This window comes from Pinus tabuliformis, chromosome 6 (assembly GCF_031772625.1).
Source record: "Pinus tabuliformis cultivar Carrire ecotype Pingquan chromosome 6, CPIR1, whole genome shotgun sequence".
Lineage (NCBI taxonomy): Eukaryota > Viridiplantae > Streptophyta > Pinopsida > Pinales > Pinaceae > Pinus > Pinus tabuliformis.
In genome coordinates, this window is record NC_142292.1 from 792,185,725 (window position 1) to 792,210,140 (window position 24,416).

At 36.1% G+C, this 24,416-nt stretch overlaps 1 protein-coding gene across 7 annotated transcripts in view; it reads right to left on the reverse strand.

Moving 5' to 3' along the window:
* Positions 1 to 24,416, reverse strand: part of LOC149261165 (uncharacterized) — a 186,598-nt gene that overhangs the window by 118,286 nt on the left and 43,896 nt on the right. For 6 of the 7 annotated variants that reach the window (XM_089421804.1, XM_089421798.1, XM_089421797.1 and 3 more), the window contains one exon: positions 2,230 to 2,493. The exons of the other annotated variant lie outside the window; for it this stretch is intronic. Coding sequence is in view for 1 of the 6 variants with exons in the window: in XM_089421802.1 (XP_089277928.1) it covers positions 2,483 to 2,493 (11 nt within the window). In the remaining 5 variants the exon portion in view is untranslated. Of the gene's footprint in view, positions 1 to 2,229; positions 2,494 to 24,416 lie in introns of those variants that run through there. 7 annotated transcript variants of the gene reach the window in all.

Below are 24,416 nucleotides of genomic sequence, written 5' to 3' on the forward strand. Positions count from 1 at the left end.
ATATGGTTAATATATTTCATTTTGAAATCAACATATTAAAAAAAATCACACTTTCTCTAACCAACAAATTAATAAGATTATTATTTTCAACCATCTTAACAATATATTAAAAAAATCACATTCATCTCATAAATCAATATAATAAAATTATTTTGGCATGTTGATATGTTAACAACCCCATATCAACAATGCATAGTTTTTGGGGCAAATTAGCTTCCACCTTCCCGTGGTTGACCCTGTTAGTAGAGATGTTTAATATCTCGAAGCAAAGAGAAGCTTTTTTATTTTTAATACAAATGAAAATACAACTTTAATGAACAATATGTGCAATAAACCTACTTCAATAAATATTAATAAACAATTTTAATGAACAATAATGTTTTAAACATAAACTTGGACAAATAAATATTAAAGAACAACTTTAATGAATAATATATAGAACCATAAACCTAGATAAATAAATATTAAAAAATAATTTTAATGAACAACCATGTACCAAACATAGATAAAATAAAAAATAAAAAATATTAAAGAACAATTTGAACAACAATATATAAATATTAATAAATAATTTTAATGAGCAATAATGTCTTAAACATAAACTTAGATAAATAAATATCAAAGAACAACTTTAATGAATAATATATAGAACCATAAACCTAGATAAATAAATAATGAAAAATAATTTTCATGAACAACAACAACAATCAACCAAACATAAATAAATAAATATTAAAAAACAACTTCAATGAAAGATACACCATAAACCTAGATAAATAAATATATTAAAAACAATTTTAATAAACAATAATGTAACAACCTTGATAAATAAATAAATATTAAAGAACTACTTTAGTGAACAAGTCTAAAAAACCAACATAAATTCATCTTAAATATGGATCTAACATGAGCCGAGACCAATTTCTTCAGTTTCAATTTTTTTACGAGTTATTTAAATTTTTAATTTTTAGATTTTTTAAAAATTTTATTTTGTGTAACATGAGTAAAATTTCAACTTTATGAACAAAATCTTTATAAGAAAAACTAATAAAATAAAATATGAAAAATAAAATAAAATTCTCTATATTTAAAATCAACTTAAATATCTTGTTTCATTTATGAATAAAATTCAATAGATGTATTGTTAAAATCATTTTTTTAATCTATTAGATTTTAAAAAAAAAATATTTTGTGCATCATGAGCAAAATTTCAACTTTATGAATAAATCTTTATAAGAAAAACTAATAAAATAAAATAAAATTCTCTATATTTAAAATTAAATATACATGTGATCTTGTCTACTTAAATATATTGTTTCATTTATGAACAAAATTAAAATTCAACATATATTGCTATCATTAATGTATATTATTCAACATACATTAATTTCAAGTGACATATTTTTAAAAAATTCTCTTTTTATAACCATCAATTTTAAAGGTTAATTCTCTTTATTCTATCTTATTGTTTTTTCAAACAATTTACTGGTAATATTTCTATATGGTTAATTTCCAACTTAATATCAAACTTTATAATATTTTAGTTGAACTTAATGCTCAACCATGCCTAAATCAAATTTTCAAAGTTTTGTCTATTATTATTTGTTGCACCCACTCCATATTTGTAGTTCAACGTCACAAATCATTAAATTTGAAAAGAATTCCTGTGATCCAAATTATTGACATGATAAACAAAATTCAATTCAATTCAATATTTTAATTTATTTTCCAGTTTTTATTCTCCTTTTTAAGTAGATAATTCATACAATTAGAAGTTGTTTATTCAAATAAACATGAAACTTCTTCTAATTTACAATTAACAAATCAAAGGAAACATTCCTTAGATTTTCTCATAAAATGTTCCTCAAACAAAAAAATTTAATAATACATTTTTAATATATAATCATCATATTAATTATTTAATATTTACAATTTACTTTTAATGTTTTTTCATTAATTTTATTTTACTAATTAAAAATAAACATATCAAAATATTTGCATTTCAAAAATCAAATTTCATGACATTTCATCCCATATTAAACATTACAAAGATAATTTCATATATAATCATAATTAAAACAAACTTATTTTATTTTATTAATTAAAAGTATACTTATTATATAATTTCAAGAATTTTTAATATATTATCAAATATGTTTATTTGTAAAAATAAATTTCAACATTTATATTATAATCAAAACTAACATTACTATCATTTTAATATAATAATTCCCAGATTAATACAATGTCATTAAAATTAAAACTATTACACATTCAAGTTTTTAATTTTAACAAAATCGCCTCAACAAACTTTAAATTTCAAGTACAAAAGTACAACCACAATAATGAATTTCAAAGATATATACATATGGAGTCATATTGTAAGTCTCATGGATCAAAGAACAAGTCTCAAAGTCATAAGTCATTATTGATTGATTAGAACTTCTGAGGCCATTGATCAAACCCTCCTCTCCGTAATAATCTAATATTTTCCTGCATTATAGATCAACCAATTCAAATTAAAGCTTCTATTCCATTTTATAATTAAAATGGAAACTATATACACCATTAAATATTATAATTATCATACTCAAAGCTATATACACCATTAAAATATTTAACAAATTATCAAAGGAACCTAAACAGTAATTAAGTGAATTAAAAAATATATATATTAAAAAAAATAAAAAAACAAACTCAAAAATATAAAGTGAGATAATATGAGCGATAATCTACACTAAAAAAATAATAATCTACAAGATTACTGAAGGCTCTTGAAAAATTTGTTTCAAAGTTGTAATCCACCTAATTACTTCAACATTGTTCCTATTCATTACATCATAGTCACCATTGTTCCTAAGTTAGTGATCTAACTCTGGATTTAAGGTGTGTGAGCTTTGCACCCATTCTAACCAAAGATTTCTGGCTAAATTTCTTCTCATTTTAGTTCCTTGACCCAACACTCAACCCATATGCATGAAATCATGCTCGAGGCCCTTCGAATATTGACATTTCAATTGAAAAAATTACCCACCTAACTTGCCTTTGTATACGTGGGATTTCTAGGGGCACATCCTTTATGATCAAGTAGAGTGGCCTTTCAATCTAAGAATTCTTCTTGCTCTAGGGTCTGACTTATCAATAGCGTTGAAAGACTACTCCATGCCTTATCGTGTCTTACCGTTAAGATATGTTCTTCAAAGTAGGTCGGAATTCTCCAATATATCTAAATAAGGTGCCCCTTGCCCCTAATGCTGGCGGTTAAAGCTCTTAGCTATCTCTACCTCTAAGGTGAATTTGGGATACATTCAAGGAATCCTCTTCCCAAACTAGAGGCTAGGTAATTAGTCAAACGCCGCACTAATGGTGTCACTTTACTAACAACCTCAAGAGGCTAGGTAATTGGTCAAAGGCCATAATGATGATGTCGTTTATATTAACAATCTCAAAGGACCAAATTTCTAAGGCTCATACCATGGAGAGTCTAGAGACCTATGTGGTCTCAAGATAGAGAATTCGATGGGATAAAACATAGCCAATGGCCTTTGTTGGCCTAGTTAGCCTCTTTGTTGCACTTTATTAGTGTAGCTTCACAAGAAATTCTTCCTTTGCACTAGCATGTAGTTGCATTAATTCACAACATAAATTCACTACCATTAATCATTTCTATTTATTGTGCCTCTCTTGGCTTACTATTTAATAGTGGTCCCCCTACTAGTCTGTTACTATTATATGCGCATGATCTTTGATGTAATCAATTGTACTTGCCCTAATTACATAATTCACCAACTTGCTATCTCCATCTCAATTACTCACGCCCACCACCACCCCGCCCCAACATCCACCCCAACTTCACTTGTTCCCCTCCTAGTTACTAGTCCATACATGAAATTAGTTGTCACCCTACTAACTATTGATAAAGGGATCTTCTTTTCATGGATATGGGATCCCATGAGATCTTTCATTGAAAATGTGAGCCATAATAATAAGAACATAGTTATAGCATATACCCAATCATCGCCACTCAACAACGTAACTAACATACCACATGTTATCAACTCATAGCCATATTGTGATCAATATATAAATGGCACACAATGCATGTTATCAAAGCATGTCATCATAGGTATTATATCAACATCATTTCATGATCAAAACAGAACAATTATCACAAGCTAATAAAGAATATAACTTGTACATAATTATAAACCAACCAATAGCCCCAAGAGTTAGCTCAATCGATCAAGTCGGGGCATCGCCAGATGGGAGGTCAGAGGGTCAATTCCCGAAAGCTCTTGGAGTCAGGTCTGTGATGGCCGAAAGGTTTGATCCCCGCCGATCAGCCTAGTCTAATAAACCGTGGACATAGCGGCCACCCAATGACCAAGGGTGGTCGTGAACCACAATGGTTCATGCATGTGTTATTCACAATGATATGGCAGAGAAACAAATCATCACAACATCATGTCCATAAATTCAAAAATAATATGAAATCATCACATACTACTAATTCCATACCAAAGTAGAGATTACAAGTAATCTTTCAAAAGTGACCCCATGTGATTTCTAGGGTTTGAATGGCCCTAACAAAAAAATACATTGCAAGAAGAACTCAACGAGTGTAATTCCATTCTGTGAACATACACTTTACTAGTGTAGCTTCACAAGAACCAACAAAAAAAATAAAGTGTATGTTCACACCACTTATAGTTTAACTCCCAATTTGTAAATTAATGCGACAACATGGTGGTTCACTACCATTATTCATTTATATTTATTGTGCCCCCTCTTAGTTTACTATTTCACCAGTGGTCCCCCTGTTAGTATGTTACTATTATAAATGCTCATGATATTTGATGTAATCAATGGTACTCGCCCAAATTACATCATTCACCAAATTACTATCCCTATCTCAATTACTCACACCCACCACCACCCCACCCTAAGTTACTTCACTTGTCTCCCTCCTAGTTGCTTGTCCATAAATGTAGTTAGTTGTCACCCTACTAATTAGTCAACTTCCTATTTTCTCAAATATGTTTAATGAGATTGTTGAGTTGCCCCCAGGGAGAAGATTTTGCTAATAAGGGGATCTTCTTTTCATGGATATGGGATCCCATTAGATCTTTCATTGAAAATGTGAGGAACAATAATAAAATATTACTTATAACATGTATCCAATCATCACCACTCAACAATGAAAATGCCACTAGCATATACCACATGTTATCAACCCATCGCCATCTTGTGGTCGATATATATAGCGCACACAATGCATGTTATCATGGTTATTATATCAACATTGTTTCATGATCAAAACAGAACAATTATCACAAGCTAATAAAGAATATAACTTGTACATAACTATATAGCAGCCACAATGGGCCATGCATGTGTTATTCACAATGATATGGCAAAGAAACAAATCATCACTAAATCATGTCCATAAATTCAAAAATAATATGAAATCATCACATCATAGTAATGACACATAACATGACCACTGATAATGAATATATGTAAAGTAACAACTTTAATCTTATAGCATAAAACAAATAATAATGTGAAGTCTTAAGCTATGAGAATGGAAATAGCAAACACTCTCCAGCTTGGTATCAAAGAATCATCTTCAAAGGGTGCATTTTCAAGATTTTAGTCTCTCGAGTTCATATTTTGTTTCCAAATTGAATAGGGATTCACGTGAGGTTAGCAAACACTAATCCAAACTACAAAGAGATTGTACAAGGTGGCATGGTACTTTCTCTTGTGACCTACAGTTTCAAGAATTAAGCGTTGTGGGAGTGAAAGGAAGAGTAACACTCTCAATCAAATGGGGAAGGCTCTTGGCAAAGGAATTAGAGAAAGAGAAACTATAGAAACTATAGATATAGACAACGAATTGGAAATGATAGATCAAATCATGAAGAAATCACTTATGAAGCAAGATTCAAAAGATTGGAGAATTGTGTAGGAAATTTGCTTAGAATGAAAATTAAATTGATGAAGTCAATAGAAGAATTGGTGATGATTTAAAAAAAATTGAAGCCAATGTTCCTACGTCCTAGAGGAAGATAAAGAAGAAGAAGAGCCTCCACAAAGGCAAGAGGACACAAAGCGAGAAAATTTAAAGGGAATAAGGACATTTAAGAAACATCCACCCTTTAAAACATGGTCGAAATTTAAGTTGTATGCTTATAAATAGAAATAGAGTAAATCACTGAACAACTGGAGATGTAGAACCACATCACTATGGAGATAGGAAAAAAAATTACATAACATATCGAAGATCTCTAAGTTCCATTAATATGGTGGGCCACCCATGTGGAGTCTTCAAAGAAAAAAAGATGGCTACCAATCACCAATTGGGAAAATTTAAATCCATGATGAGAAGAAATTTCTACACAATATGTCATGAGCACAAGTAGAAAATAAAATGTTGGAGATGTATAAGCACATCACTATGGAGATAAGAAAAAAATTACATATACCAGATTGAAGATCTCTAAGTTACATTAATATGGTGGGCCACCCATGCGAAGTCTTCAAAGAAAAAATGATGGCTACTAATCACCAATTGGGAAAATTCAAATCCATGATGAGAAGAAATTTCTACACAACAGGTCATGAGCACAAGTAGAAAATAAAATGGCAATTTCATAAAAAACAAGGTCAAAACATCCAAGAATACACACAACCAATTTCCTAAAAGAATGTTCAATGAATTAATTCACATGGAGCAAACAGCTCAATGATAATACAAAGATATTTACAAGAATAGAAACATCAGGTTTCTATGTAGAATATCGAACAAACAGTTTCATCTAAGAAACTGCTAAAAGAATAAGAATAGAAACATCTAAAAGACTGAGCATTACTAAATAGAGATATAGAGATATATTCTAATACCCTCCCTTAATGCTCAATCTATTTACAACACCAATAGACCCGCGAAATTTTACAAATTTATCAGGACCAAGAGGCTTGGTAAAGATATCGGCGGGCTGCTCTGTGGTGGGAACATAGTGCAACTGAACTGAGCCGTCTTCAACCAACTGTCGAATGTAGTGGCAGTGAGTTTCCACATGCTTTGTTCGTTCATGAAAGACAGGATTCTTGGCAAGTTTGAGCACTCCCTGATTATCACAAAACAAAGAAGTAGGCCCTGTCTGAAAAACATGCATATCTGCAAGCATACGACGAAGCCAAACTGCCTCACAGGCTGCCTTAACTGCTCCCCGATACTCTGCTTCTGTTGAGGAGAGAGCCACAACCTGTTGCTTCTTACTAGTCCAAGTAACAGCTCCAGATCCTAGACTAAACACATACCCAGCTGTAGATTTACGGTCATCAACCGAACCGGCCCAGTCAGAGTCAGTGTAGCCACTGAGAGTAGAAGTGGAGCTGTGAGTATATAAGAGGCCATAATCAGAAGTACCACGCACATATCGTAGCACCCGCTTTGCTGCTATCCAATGATCAGCTTTAGGAGCTGACATAAAGCGAGAAATGTAGCTTACTGCAAAACTGATGTCAGGTCTGGTAGCAGTAAGATAGATGAGACTGCCCACTAATTGCCTGAATAAAGTTTCATCCACAAGAGGAGAGGATGACTGTGCTGAAAGTTTGAGCCCTGGTTCCATAGGAGTCGTGGCCGGTTTGCAATCCTGCATTCTGAACCTTTCCACAAGATTTTTGGCATACTTGGACTGAGAAAGAAAGATCTGATTTTCAGTCTGCCATACTTCAACCCCCAGACAGTAATGAAGAAGTCCCAAGTCTGTCATCTCAAAAGTTCTGCATAGATCTTGTTTGATCCCATGGATCAAATGTGCAGAGCTGCCAGTAATGATAAGATCATCCACATAGACAACTACAAACAAGATATCATCATCAGTATGCTTGATATACAGGTTTGCATCAGATGGACTCCTCTGAAAACCTTGATTTGTCAGATACTGATCAATTTTTATGTACCAAGCCCGAGGAGCTTGTTTCAATCCATAGATGGCTTTAACTAACCGACACACTTTCTGTTCTTGACCAGCAACCTTGAATCCTGGAGGCTGCGTCATGTAGACTTCTTCTTGGAGATCACCATTTAGGAAAGCACTTTTTACATCCATCTGATGAACTTTCCATTTGAATTGAGCTGCTAGGGCAAGCACAAGCCTGATAGTACTCATCTTGGCTGTAGGAGCAAAAGTCTCCTCATAGTCTATGCCTTCCTGCTGTGAAAATCCTCGAGCCACAAGCCGAGCTTTATACTTGTCTAAGGTTCCATCAGCTTTGTATTTGACTTTATACACCCATTTGCAGCCTATGGGTTTTTTGTCTGCAGGAAGATCAGAAAGAGTCCATGTGTGATTTTTCTGAAGACTCTGAAATTCTGCTTGCATAGCCTTTTCCCACTCAGATATACCCTTAGCTTTTGAGTATGTTTGAGGCTCAAAAGTACTGTGAAGGTTAGCCATAAGAGCAAAATTGACTGTAGACTGTTGTCTGTTCTTATGCCTAGAAGTTCTACCTTCAAGGAGCTCATTATCCCGGAGATCACCTATGGTCTTAGCCCACCATTTTGGCCGAAGAGAAGAAGAACCAATATCAGGATTAGAGGGACCAATATCAGGAGGAAGAGAGGCAGGCTCAAGATCAATAGGGATAGCAAGAGGGGGATTAGCTTCTGGAGGAAGCTCAGATAGAGTAGTATCAAATCTGGATTCTACATCATCCCTCCCATCGGATGGACTGACTGGAAGAAGAACACTGTGAGGCGGATCCTCAGAACGCTGCTCAGAAGAAGAAGACTGAAAGAATCCTCTGTCTTCATCAAATACTACATCTCGACTGAAGCTAAGTCGACCAGTGGCTATATCTATCAGCCTATAAGCCTTGTGATGATCACTGTAACCTGTCATCATTAGTTTCTGACTTTTGGAATCCAACTTAGATCGCTTAGCAGATGGAACCCAAACATATGCAACTGAGCCAAAAACTTTGAGATGACTGATCTTAGGCTTACGACCAGACCACACTTCTTCAGGAGTCTTCCCTTTAACAGCCTGAGTAGGGGATCGGTTAAGAAGGTAAACAGCAGTAAATACTGCTTCAGCCCAGAATTTGTTTGGAACACTCCGGTGTTGTAACATGGAACGAGCCATTTCAACAACCGTGCGATTGCGACGCTCGACAACACTGTTCTGCTGGGGAGTGTAAGGTGTGGTGAATTGACGTTTGATGCCATGAATATCACAGAAGTTGGCAAAAGCTGAGGAACAAAATTCCCCCCCATTGTCGGTCCTAAGGGTCATGATATTACAACCAGATTCTTTTTCAACTAAAGTTTTAAACTTCTGAAAGGTACTAAGAGCATCAGATTTATTTTTTAAAAAATACACCCACATCTTTCGACTGAAGTCATCTACAATAAGTAAAAAGTATTTGCAAGCAGTTATAGAAGCTGTATTCATAGGACCACAAATATCAGCATGAAGTAACTGGAGTACCTGGGATGCGCACCAAGATTCGCCATTTTTGAATGACGACCGATGTTGCTTTCCCGCTTGACAGGCGCTGCATACTCCCAACTGCTGAGTCTGAATATCAGGTAATCCTGACACAAGTCCCTCCCGAGAGAGCTGAGAAAGATACTGCATATTGAGATGCCCATATCGATGATGCCATAGAGTACTGATGGGAGAGACACGAGCTGCTAGTGCCACTTCTGGAAAGTCACCGGTGTCAAGTAGCCTGTATAGACCATGGTCCTCGAGGCCAGTAGCAACTGTCAGACTGGTCTCCCTGTCAATGATTGAGCACTTGTGTGCACTGAACATAACATCAAGCTGAGGAGAATTCCTCATAATCTGACTGACAGAGAGCAGATTAATCTCCATACCAGGAACATAGTATACATTTAGAAATATGAGCGTGCGTCCACCAGACTGAATTTGAACTGTACCCCTGCCAGCAACAGTGTACTTTTCACCTCCACCAAATACAACTGAATCACTGAAAAGTGAAAAGTCAATAAACCAGTCACGCCTGTGAGAGAAGTGGCGTGATGCACCAGAATCAATGTACCATGCAGAGGAAGGTACATGTTCTGAAGACCTTTTAGCCATAAAGGCGTAAAAGGCAGAATCTGTCTGCTCGGAATGTTCTGCAACATTCGCTGTCTGATGTGACCCTCCCTGTTTCTTTTGTTCAGCAGCAATCCTCTGCCTGCAGTCTTTCTTCATGTGACCGAACTTGTGACAGTAATTACACTGTACACTTTTCTTCCTGTTAGGATCAAAAGACTGAGATGATCCTCTCTGCTGAAAAGACTGAGAGGACTGATATTTTGCAGCAAATGCATTCTCCAAGGGCACTGATGAAGTACCACTACCAAACTGCTGTTTCCACCTATCTTGCTGCAGAAGTTTGGTACATAAATCTGAAAACTTCAGATCAACATTTGTAATGTTAAGTGTTTCAATGAAGTGTTCATAAGATTTTGGTAGACTCTTCAGGGTAATGACTACCATATCTTCTTCCTCCATGGTCCGACCAATGGCGTCGAGCTGATCTCGAATGTCTTTAATTTTGTTGAGATGTTCCTGTAAAGACATATGTTCATCCATAATGATGGAGAACAACTGATTTTTGAGAAAAAAAGCTCTGCTTTTATCAGATGTCTCATGCAATTCTTTCAACTGTTCCCAGATTTCAGCAGCTGTCTTGCCAGAAGGGATCTGTGGTAACTGATCATCAGCTACAGAGAGCTTGAGAAGCATAACAGCCTCTCGATTTCGATCATCAAATTTATCTTGATCGGTCCCGGCTGTACCTGGACGAAGCTCTTTGCCCAAAATGAGTTGATCAAGACGCCTGTACTCAAAAATGGTCAGCAGTCTTTGTTTCCAAATGTTATAGTTGCTGCCATTAAACCGTTGATTTCCTTCTAACATCAGATTGGTAAGTGTGGCCATTTTCACAAAGAGAATACAAAAGTATGACACACAAGAACAATGTAGCTGACTGCTTATGCTGGTGAAAATTTAAAGAACGGACTTTCAGCTGTCTAAAACAATAGTAGGACTGCTAATACAGTTCTGAGAATACAGTTTGCCTCAAGAAAATGCCGGTCTACCATAAGAGTATACTTATGCAAAGTCAGATGTAATGAAGACTGTCAGGATCACAAAAAAAAAAAATTTCCACTGATTGGTAACCCACTGCTGGCAATCAGAACCATACATACAGCAAATACAAATTTTTGAAATACGGACCCACATATGGCATTAAGAAGCTTCAGATAATGATGACTATTGAAGATGACCTCGTGTCTGTTGATGATCTTATTGAGGAGCAGCTAACTGTTGAACCAGCAAATGAATACATTCAGAGTTGTGACATTGTTGCATTTAACAAAATCTAATGATGCACCGGGCGTGCAGCGTGCCAGTCTTCAGTTTCAAGCTTACACTGCTGGTAAATACCACGGATATATTTTGCTCACAAAACAAATACGCAGATCTGAAACAAATACGATCTACACCACGGATGTATTGGCCCACGTGAGCTTCACGTCACGTCTCAGGTATATATTAGTTTGAAATACGTGTCACGGTGTCACGTCTCAGTATATACGTCTCTTGTCTCAGGTATATACCCCTCAGGAATGAACCACGGTTTTCAAGTATCCACGGTTCTACAGCATACGGCAACGGAACCACGGGTCGGCAGAATATATTCACGCGTTTCAACAGAAATATGTATTGACCACGGGTTTCAAATATCTATCCACGGGATTTGAAATATAATGACCACGGGTGATTACATACGGGCGTATATTATAATCCACTTGCGTATATAAACCACGGGTTACGTATATAGAACCACGGGTTACGGGCGTATATAGAACCACGAGTTATATAACAGACAGAGCGTGTATACAACAGAGCTATAACAGAGCTATATAACAGACAGAGAGAGTATATACGGGTTATATATACTGGTTATATAACAGAGCTATGACAGAGAGCGTGTATACAAATGCGTGTATACAAATTTGGCGTATTATAGAACCACGGGTTTTGACAGCGTTTAATCAGCAAAAAAAAATTTGACCGATGCTCGCAGATCAATTTTCAAAACACAACTCCAATTTTCAAACAAACAAATGAGTTTTGAAAGTAGAACACCTGGATCACAAATGCTGAGAAATTCCACGGTGTGGTCGAGTAGCCGCCAGGTGAAGAAGGAGATAGCCGGATCCGTTATTCCAAGCAGAACTGACCAGCAAAAACTTCCACGAAAACAGTCACCGCCACAAAGTTATTTCTTTAATAAAATGATCATGCAAGAGAAGAATCCATTTCTGTATCGAGATGGACGACTGTAAGCTTTTATCACAGCGAGCAAAGCCGAGGCTAAGACTCAGTGAAGGCTGCCTGGCTTACAGAGGGCTCGACCTTAGAAAGGACTCAAGAGATTACGATGCAGATAGTATTACTGTTTCAAGAAAAATCTCTTAACCTTGCTCTGATACCATAAAAGAATGTTCAATGAATTAATTCACATGGAGCAAACAGCTCAATGATAATACAAAGATATTTACAAGAATAGAAACATCAGGTTTCTATGTAGAATATCGAACAAACAGTTTCATCTAAGAAACTGCTAAAAGAATAAGAATAGAAACATCTAAAAGACTGAGCATTACTAAATAGAGATATAGAGATATATTCTAATATTTCCTTCACATGGACATGGGGTATCTACATCAAGTCTCGTATATGTTAGCTAGATATATTTGAGGATTGAAATTCCTAAGGAGGCAGATCAGTCATAATTCTTGATGATGCTTCCATGAAAACAATCTACACAGAGAATCAAAATAAGCAAAAGTTTGGAAAGATAGGCAATTTCAAAACAATATTTTTCGAAGGTATACACTTCAAGCATCCAAATACCCAAAACACCATTGCAAATATTGTAGCATTGATGGACATTGGAAGCTCCATTAGCAAGCAATGATCACTCAAGATTAAAGTGAAGAAATTGAATGCAATTTAGATGTGTAAAATTGGCATGTTTGGCCTTCAAATGAACCCCAAATATGTAAGTATTAAAAATGAGCATGGATAAATAAAATCAGGCAAGTATGTGAAAAGGACTTAATCATAAGCAAAATCAAATCAATCTTGAAAAAGAAATAGAAATTTGCTAGCAAAGAGCAAGAAAAATCTCCCAGTGAACAAAAATCAGCCTTACAGGTGCAAAAAGAACGAGGAAAAGTCTTCCTACTGAAGATTAAGATCAGAGGTTATCAACTCTTATTGATCCCATTTATTAGAAATATCTAATTTCCAAATCATTGGTGCAACAACTTGGCTTGGAGACTCATGCCTATTTTCAAATATGTTTATCATATGACAGTGATAAATAAATATAAGTTCAGATTTGCTGCTATTTCTGAGTATATCAATAAAAGCAAATGTGATGTGCCATTAGTCATAATTCTGTTTTATGATGCTTCCAAGAAAACAAGCTATATAGAATTGGGGGGGTGCCATTGGATCAAGATAAGCAATTTCGAAACAAATTACAATCACATATTTTTGGAAGGCAAGAAAAAACATGTGCAAAAAAACGGTTGCAAGTATAAAAAATCAGTCATGTATGTGCAGCAAATGGATATATCCACAAGAAAAAGCAAATCAGTCTTGAAAGAGCAACACAAATCATCTAGCAATGAGCAAGAGAAATCTGCCCAATGGTGAACAAAAATCAGCCTTACCCACAAGAAAAAGCAAATCAGTCTTGAAAGAGCAACGCAAATCATGTAGCAATGAGCAAGAGAAATCTGCCCAATGGTGAACAAAAATCAGCCTTACCGATGGAAAAAGAAGGGAAAGAAAAAATTGAAGAGGAAAGAGAAAGACTTTTCCTACCAAAGATTCAGATCACAAATAAGGTGTCCACTCTTTGATCCCATTTCTAAGATAATTTGATTTCCAAATAATTGGTGCAACAACTTAGCTTGGAGTCTCATGCCCATTCTCAAACATATCCATTGGATTCAAAAATCAAAGACACCAATATGCGAGTGACAAAGAAATACATGCTCATATTTGCTATTACTTAAGTATATTGATGAAATTGAATGTCCGGTTGTGTCATTAGGTGCCAATCAAGCCAGAAGGTGGTAACTGCGAGTAAAAAGTTCTTTTAATGGTGTTGACATCCAAACGAGGAAGCATCAAAGGAAAATTGTTGAAAGGACATGAGCATAGATCAAGATGCTTCAAGGTATGTTAGTGCAGCCACACTTTGCAATATAAGCAAACCAACGACCTCCCTATTGGGATTGTATACAACGTTACACCTTCCTTCTAGAACACAAAACACATTTCCATGGATTTCTTGGGAGATTTGCCAAGGACAAAGAGTGAAAATGACTATTTTATAGTGGCAATGGATAGATTCAGCAAGTGTTTGCTCTTACTCATTGTAAGAAGAGCATCAAAGGCCAAAAGACAACTGAAAAGTTCCTTGAGAAGGTATGGATTCAAATCCACTCATTCCATACCCAAGTAAATGGATACACAATACTTGTTCATTTATTGAGGGGATATAATCACAAGCATCCCAAAACATGGGATGAAAAGCTTACATTCAACGTGAATACAATAGGGTAGTTCAATCATCTACTCACATGAGAACATTTGAAGTTTGTTGTCAATTCCTTAATCACCAATTGACATGGCAAGACAAGGAAATTAATGTTACAAATATATGAAATTATCTCTCACAATGAAAATGATATATTGGGCAACACTTTTCAGTGAAGAAATTCAAAAATATAAATTTAACGTAGAAATCACAAATACGAAATTCACAAACCAAATAAATACAAGTAAATTTACTATATTCATAAATTAGAAAAATACAATATTAATTACTACGCTCATTATTGATATTCTTGCATAATGAAGATAAAGATTATCGTGAATTGGGTGATCATTGAGACCATAACTAGAGAGAGAAGAGTTATTAGCTCTTCTCATTGTTTTGTTTAAATATGAACTTCTCGAGCTAATATGGCCTCCACTAAAAATTACATCACCATTTTGTCAATCTAGAGAATGGAGAATAAAGGCTCCTCAAAATTTTGTTCTAAGAATGTAATTCATTTAAGAGTGGGCTCCACCATTTTGAATTACTTCAATGGAAGGGTGCTTGCTATATCGTTGATTCAACACTAGATTTGTGTGGGGGCTTTGCACCCATTATCACTCTAACCAAAGATTTCTTCGTATTTTAGTTCAACGACTCAATACTCAACCCATATGCATGAAATTGCATGAAATCATGTTTGAGGCCCACGAACTATTGATTTCTCAATTGAAAAAATTGTCTACCTACCTTGCCTAGTATAGGTGGATTTCCCATGCCTTTTGATGAAGTTATGGCTTGCCCTAGAGCAGATAGAATCCCCTCTAATGGAAGTTATCTAGCATTAGCCTTAGTGATTTTCCCACCCTCTGCCTCAAATATGAGGCAATGTTAGCAAAACCAAACAGTTCACCAAACAAGTAGACCCCCCAACCAATCAAAATTGGACCAGAACCAATAAAAAAAACCAAACCAAAAATCCGGTTGGCCAAAAAATATATAAAATATTCACAATTTAAAGAAAAATGTATATATTCATGTGCATCCATATGAATCCAAACCATTTATGCACAAATATGAAAAAGTTCTCAATTATATAAGGGTGCATATAACCAAAATAATATTGAGTACAATCCATCTCTAAACCAAAAAGGATGGCCCCTAGCATCAAAAAAAGATATGCTACAACAAATACTGACATATCATCAAAATCATTGCATTAAGATAAAGAGAGACACAGCTTAAAATGTCAAGTCAAGATGATTATTAAATGAACCTAAAACATTGAAAATGGGCAATGTAGACATTCACTAATCAATAATAGTGGGATATTAAAACTAAAATTGTAACCATTATCTAACATAGTCTTCTTTCACACGTCATCATTTATCCCAACATCTATTTTCGCTCTCAAATCATGGATCACCATAGATGTGACCATTTATGACATAGGTCAACCAAGAGGTGGCTTTGCCTTCCCAAACCTTTTCCACCCCAAAGCTCCTAGGGTGGAAAATAGATGTAGCTCATACAAGTATTTCCAAGAGAGTATCTACTTATGCAAATCTTCATTAAATGTATCCTATGCTTTTTCTAAATGTTCACTTTATTAATTAACAAAGTGAACATTTTTTAATTAAGTGACTTTTAATTAATAAAGTGACTAAAGTAGGTCACTTAATGATTTAATTAAAAGAGACTCATTGACTTCAAAATTAGATCTTAACCATTGAACATTAGCTTTTTGGCTTATGTCAAAGTCATAAGAGAATAATTATAAAAGAAAGAGGGGGAAAACGACAAAGAGACACAGAGAGCATTCATTTCACAAGTCACATGAGTGAAGAAAAAAATCGAAGATCTGATTTTCAGCCATTAGCAAGGAGTTTTAGCAGTAGTTCAACAAAAAGAAGAGATCCAATCAGTAGCAAGGAGAATTTCAGTCATACAACCCAGCAAAGGAGGATGTATAGTCATTTGTACGGATTCGTAGAGTCATTTGTAGGGATTGAAGAGTAGGCCAAACAAATTGCAACGCAGACCATGCATTTCGTGTAGATATGCCTTGATTTCTGTGCAAACTGAAATTTTTCCAAGTTTATTATTTGTTTGTTAATTTCTCAGAGCCATTTTCCTTGTAAGGGGCTCTTGTAAAAGTTCTAAAGATATTTTGAATGATGAACTGATCTAGAAGAGTAGAAATAATTGTGAATAATGTGATTGCTTTTCTTGTTTTCAATGATGCACTGATCTTGAAGAGAAAAAATAATTGTGCATTGTGTGTGATTGCGTTTCTCGTTTTCCGCTAAATGCAAGAGTTAATAATTCCAACTAGATCTGATCTATTTTCTTAGATAGTTGGTTTTAGGATAATTTAACATGGTGTTAGAGGTTTTGTTCTGAGAGAAAAGTAGATCTATTATTTTTCAAGATACTTCAACAAGCTTGAGAGACAAAGCTCATGACAGCCATTTTTGTAACCAATGTGAAAGTTGAGGATCGACTTGATGCGGTTTCGAATTTCTTGCCATGGAAGGAAAGAATCTCAGTGATCTTGAAGGAGCAATACTTGTGGGAAGTCGTGTCCAACCCTCCTGCTCCAACATAGACCTTAGGGAGCATGCAAACACCAACAATAGTAGACCCTATAATACAGGCAGCATGGGATAAGGACATAGAGGAAAAGAGGGTGATCCTTTACGCTATTAAGGATCATCTAATTCTACATGTTGCAAAAAAATCAAATATAAGGACATTTGATTTTGTAGTATTAATTTTTTCAAAGTGATAACATGAGTCAAAAAATGATTCTCAAAACTACGCTCAGAATGCAAAATGAACCCCTCCAACAATGTGACCAATTGCCTTATGAGAATCACACAAATCCATGACCAGCTTGCAATTATTGGAGGATGTACTAGATACAGAGCTAGTGAATGTTGCTCTGAATGGGTTCACCAAGGCTCGGGAACCATTCATCATGGGCATTTGTGCCCAAAAGTATCTTCCCAAGTGGGAGAGACTTTCCGATGAATACATCCAAGAGGATACTCGTAAAGAGTCCACGAACAACAAGCGAAGAGGAGCAACAAATGAAAACTTGGTCCTGGTCAGTGAGATGAAGAAGACCAAAGGGAAACTTTTCATCAAAAAGGGTGAAAATTATTGAAGAATGTAACTAGTGTCAGTCTTCATAATTGTATTTCATTCATGATGTATTGAATTTGTCAAAAGAAAGAACAAGAAATTTTATTATAAATAAAATTGACTTATTAAAGCATGGCTTTCATGCTTGGGTCAATTATTCATAGGTCAAAGCATGCATTGCAAGCTTCTAGGGTTTATGTCAAATGGCCTTGTCCATGTCACATTCTAAAAGACCATTTTTGTCAAAAAGAAATTTATTTTATGTGAAATTAGGTCTCCTAGGCTTCCTCCACCAAGTCGGTCTCAAGGAAGGACAAGTTAGCCTAATTGAGGGGCAGAAACTCCTATATAAAGACAGCAACTCAAACTCACTCATCAAGTTCAATATGCAACTACTGGGGCCAGAAAAAGTGTGAAATTCAAGGAAGAAGAGGAAAGGGCTAGCGAAGGAGAAGGATGTCTCTATCAAGCACAAGAAGTCGAAATTCTCCCCCTCTCACATGGAGGATCGAAATTGTAGTACTAATGATGGGCCGAAATTGTAGTACTGAAGCTGGGCCAAAATTTTGTGTTGTTGGGGGGCGAAATCTCTAGGTTGTTGTTGGGCTAAAGTTGTTGGACAAGACACTGCTAAAGATTGTTGAATTTAATTGGAAGGTTGAGTTGGTGGAGGAGGAAGGTCTATTGGTCTTAGGTCTTGGTCTATCTCATTTTGAATCTGAGTTGCAATTGTCTTCAGAGTCTATCTGCTACTAGCCTCTGTTATGTCGCTCAATATCTGACTGCATTGACTGACATTGATCCTTCTGTTACTGAATATTGTAGGCCCTTGTAGCAAGGGTAATGATCCATGAGAATAGTATACTACAACTGTTGTTGCTCTCCTATGGACCTTGCCCAAATATTTGCAAATCTGGGACTAAGGCTCTACATCGCCCCACCTCACCCCTAGAGGTGTAGCTACATGCAAGGTGAAATCTACCTCTAGCTTGTAGAGATTTTTAACTCGAACACCAATTTGTTTTACTTTTCTAGTAGCAACATGCTTTAGATAAGATTTCCCCCTACAGAACACCACATCATATCCTCTCTCCTCAAGTACAGCTATAAAAACTAGATTTTTCTTCATGCCAGGCACGTACATTACATTCTTGAGATGAAGATGAGAGCCTCACTCCCTCTTAAAGGTGATAGTGTCAAGCACCAGAGTGTAGGTACCACTTGTTGAGAAATCTAGGGCATAGCAATTAAGTGATTTCTCTTCTATTAGTAACTGCTTGTCAGTGCTTTTAACTTCTTTAGATTAGGATCTTCTTTTACTTAGATTATTAGTGTTCTTCTTCATCAAACAGCTACCATTGCATAAACCATAAAGAGACAAGAGACACAAAATATAGGCTATCATCCATGGCCAAAACCTCTCACTCTTGAGAGGAAAACCCAAACAAAATCTTCTTCTTATAGAAATTCTAATTGACATATACCAAGACCAAGACCCTTGACCTATTTTCCACTCCAAGACTAAGACACAAGATCCTTAGTCAACGACAGTCAACCTTTTGCTCCTTCCTCCTTCTCGGCTTCTTCTTCATAGGGCACCGACCATCCATCACTTTCATACATGGGTCAGCCATGTCATCATCAGAAAGTGATCCATCAATCCATATATGGCCTTCCTTCATGCCATGTTGCTTTCTTCATGCTATGTTTCCTTAAGGATCTTTCATCCTACTACATGTGCATCAGTTGTGGAAGACATCCATAGATCTTCCCTCGACAACCTTGCATAAACCCATCGAGATATTTGTTCAAAAAATAAAGGAATGAACATTAAAATCAACATTACCTTTGTGATGGTCTTTCATCATGACATTTTCTAGTTTGCGTTAGCATCCTGCATACATATCGACACATCTCCCAAAGATATATATTGTTAAGGGTCTCTTTCTTTTCAGACTCCATCAGAGTCTTCATATCTTCCATGGAGATATCCTAGTCAAATCTTCTTATCTTTCAGAAGATTTGACATGGTTGCATATTCTATGATCTCTTCCTTTCTTCACACATTTCATTCCCAGGAACTTCCAGTCAGAATTCCTCAATTATAGTCAACCACCTCATATTACATATGAGGACATATTGTGTTGATTTTAATGAATGTGTGACCCATGCATTTCTACATTCCTTCGAAGGAGGAGATCCTTCCTTTGATTATGCTCTCACGATAGAGCATTGATCCATGTTACCTGCAACCATATGACATGACTCTTCAATATAGACTGTAAGCATACATACCTCTTTTTCCTTTGGGTCATCCAGACTTCCTACAACAACTTCCTTGATTGAAAGAGCTTCAATCCCTTGATTTGCTTCTCCTTTTATGTCATCATACCATCATCCATGAATTCCACAAGTTTGGAATTCTTGATGAAACACTTGCTTCCCCTCATGAACGGTGAACCTTTCAATGTAGATTCCATCAGAGAATCTTGAGGATCTAAAGTATCCCCATCAGAAGATGTTTCCCTTTGACAGATGTATGACAAACCTTGTACTAGATGACCTTGCCACTTATGTTTTCAATGAGATTCCCAAGAGCTATATCCTTGACTTCCATAGATTCTAACCATCTTTCATGCTTCTCTATGATGTCTCGAGCTCTTGATTTCAATGCTTCCATGATGCCTTGATGCATCCCATTATTTTACTTAGTGAATCATGATAGCCATATCTTACAACAGAAGACTTAGGAACTTGAAAAGAATTTATGTGAGGAAGACTATCTCAATAGTGGAGATCTATTACTTCCTCCTTCTTCGACTTCTTCCTTTCAACTTCCTCCACTTCCTCAGTGATGTAATCTTCTCTTCTTCTTTTGTTATTGTCCTTATTGAGCTTAGGACAATCTCTTCTATAGTGCCCAAATCCTTGACACCCATAGCATTGTATTTTAGCCATGTTCTTCTTCTTTTTCTGAGGACCAAACTTTCCAAATTTCCCCTTTTTTTTAGTCATAGCAGCAGATGCTTGATTTTGCTCACTTGCTCCCGCTTGATTTTGCTCACTTGCTCCCACATCAAATTTGGCATTTAGTCTAGATTCTTCAATTTTGCATAGTGACCATAGATCCTAGAATGGAGTAGCTTCTTTCTTCCCACAGATACTTGAAGTGAAGTTACACCACTCTTCTGGTAGTGCATTTAATACAACTGTAGTAATTTCTTTGTCAGTCATGACTTCTCCTAGATCTTGTAGTTGATCTCGGATTTCAGATATCCTCATAAAGCATGAGGCTATTCCATCTTCCCTTGACATCCTCAATTTGTAGATTTCTTGCCTTATTGATAAACTTCTCCAGCAGTGCTTACAAAATACAACTCTACAAGTTTGTCATAGATTTCTTTTGAAGTTTCGAGTTTGGATACATATGGGATGAGGGGATCATTGATGGATTCTATGACAATCCTTTGGGTCCTGACTTCCCCTTTCATATACTTCGCAAGAGCTTGAGCATCTTCCTTTCTTGGTTTAGTGATAGATCCTTTGACCTGATCCATAACCTCATTTTCAATGAGGTTCAAATCTGTCCTTTTCTTCCATGCAAGATAGTTTGAAGCCCCAACCAATTTGTTTTTGTCCTTGGAAAAAGACATTTTGACAGATTCAAATGTGGACATAAATATACTTACTTGATAGGATGCTCCTCCTTCTTGTTGCTTTCTTGATGTTGATGATTATATAGAGGATAGAAAACTTCTATTTATTGAAGATAATTTTCTTCAATAATGATCCTTGGTCTCACAGAGAGGGAGATCCCTTTTGATGGTGAAGTCTTGTTGATGAGGATCAATGATGACCTCTTGATGATGTCTTCAGTGGGAAGAATAAAGGGTTTTGATGCTTTCTTGTATATCTTGACTTCACTTCAATATCCTTCAAATTGTTCTGATGTCCTTCTAGAGATTTGATCCTTTGAGCGTCCCTTTATAAGATGCCCTTCCTTGACTTTGTCACCTTAGCTCTGATACCATGTTGAGAAATTTGGGCATAGCAATTAGGTGATTTCTCTTCTATTAGTAACTGCTTGTGAGTGTTTTTTACTTCTATAGATTAGGATCTTCTTTTCCTTAGGTTATTATTGTTCTTCTTCATCAAATAGCTACCAATGCATAAACCATAAAGAGACAAGACACAAAATATAGGCTATCATCCAGCGCCAAAACCTATCACTCTCGAGAGGAAAACCCAAACAAAATCTTCTTCTTATAGAGATTCCAATTAACAAATACCAAGACCAAGACCTTTGACCTATTTTCCACTCCAAGACCAAGACACAGGATCCTTAGTCAACAATAGTCAACCTTCTGTTCCTTCCTCCTTCTCGGCTTCTTCTTCAACCTTGGCTTCCTTCTTGCTTCAAACCTTCGGCCTTCTTGAATTATGTCTGTAATCCTTGACCTTAATTCAGGACCTTCTTTACTACCCCTTCTTCCACTTCGGCTCTCTAGGAGGGTTGCACTTCTCCTCGGCATCCACTGCTGCAATAGAGTTCTTTGTACTTCTCCTCAGCTTCCACAGCTGCAATAGAATTCTCTGTACTTCTCCTCGGCTTCCACTACTCCAACATAATTCTCCTCGACCTTATTGAAACGGATTCCTTTGAACATATAGAGTTTTCAACCCTTAAAACAGACCCAAAAAGTTCCTTAAGAAATTCGCTCTTCCTTCTTGTTACTTGCTGGTTGGGAGGCTTTTCCTTTCACCCTTTCGCACTTCTAACTGTAGACTTGCACTTCTCTGAATTTTCCAATGATTTGAAATGAGGTCGAGTTTCCTATTTATAGTGGTTTCCTCCTCAAATTAGTCGGACTTGAAGAGGGTGAGTCGACATGTCTATTGGAGGAGATAATCAATTCCACTTTGAAGTCGACTTGAGGTTACTGGTTGTGCTTGGTCTTAGAGGGCTACTTGACATTTCCATTGAAACATATGCAAATATAATATGTCCAAGAAGGGCCCTTCATACATGGCATAGACTCAAATTGACTTGTATGACTAGAAGACAAATCCTAAAGGCTCACAATGGGAGCCATCACTAAAAATAAAATTCCTTGCTCATGAAACCCATGAGACAAGCATTAATAATAAGTTTATTTTTCTTCTTTTCATTAATTACATAAAATCATATTTCCACATGTCATTATGAAGACCAAACCTAGTTACATTTTTCAACACCACTAACTCCCTCTTAATGTGCTTTCCATTCACGCACTAAGGGTGAAATCCAATTCAAATTGTGATGTGAAAGCATCTCCTCCTGTTGTTGTTGTAGGTTCCTTGTTAGATTTCTTATGTGGACACTTGGTTGCATATTGTCCATACTCATGGCAGTGAAACCATTTAATTTGATTGAGGTCTTTCTTCTTCCCATGGTTCTGGTTGGATTCTGCCTCGCCTTGGGCCCTCTTTCCTTTGGCATTCTTTCCTTTGCCAACTAGAGCATAATGTTCTTCCTCATCAAATTTGGCTAAGACTCCATCTCTAGTGTTTCTTCTAATCTCCTCCTACACCAAGTCAAACCAATGTCTCTCCCATTTTGGGAGCTTCTCTTCCGTTAACTGGATCCTGATAGCTATGTCAGGACTTCGGAAGACCAAGGAGTGCTAAGCTCACAAGCTCAAATGGTGGCACAGTCTCTCCTACTCCTCCAAGTTCATCTTTGACCTGAGTGAATCTGGATAGGTACCGAACAATGGTTTCATTTTTTTTACATTCGAATGTTCATGAGCTTATCTTTCAATGTCAATTTCTTGCCATCATTGCTACTTTCGAATAGGTCTGTAAGGGTCTTCCAAATTGCAAAGCAGTTTGCTTACCCTGCAAACTCGAAACCACATGGTCTCTGACTCACTCCAAGATAATCCTCCTAGCTTTAGTTGTATCTTTCTTCCACTAAGTCAGTTGTTGTGCATCAGATGTTGATGGTTTTGCAATATCAGTTTTTGTGTATTGCAATAATCCATTGTCATCCAGCGCAACTTCCATTCTGTCCTTCCAGACAATGAAATTTGAACTTCCCTCCAACGCATACTCAAGTTTCAATCCATTGGAAGGCATTGTTCCTGCACTGAAGAAAATCCCTGCACCACAAATCTACTATTCGAAATTTCTCTAGGAGAAGATCAGGAAGTTGGTTTCTATGTAGTTTTCAAGGCTCTAATACCATGTAGAAATAACTAGAAATTTGTAGCTGCTAATGAATTCGAACTGAAAACAATAGACACAAATTTCTTCTACTCAATCTACGGAAGGGAAAACATACAATAGAAACACATGCAATCAATAAATCACAATGAACATCGTTTTTACTGGTGAACCCAACTAAGGAAAACCCCTCCTCTACTTGTATTATATCAGATGAGAAAAATTAATCTATTACAAGGACAACTTCAATCCTGAAGCACAACCTGCACTGCAATACTATCTCCTCCTCCTAAGACTGCTCTGCAAAATACTTAGCCAATTCTTGGCCCTCCTGGTCCTACTATTTCCTCGCGCAATTCCTGAGGAAATTAACTCCTAAAGAATAGGAGAAGACCCTATTTTCT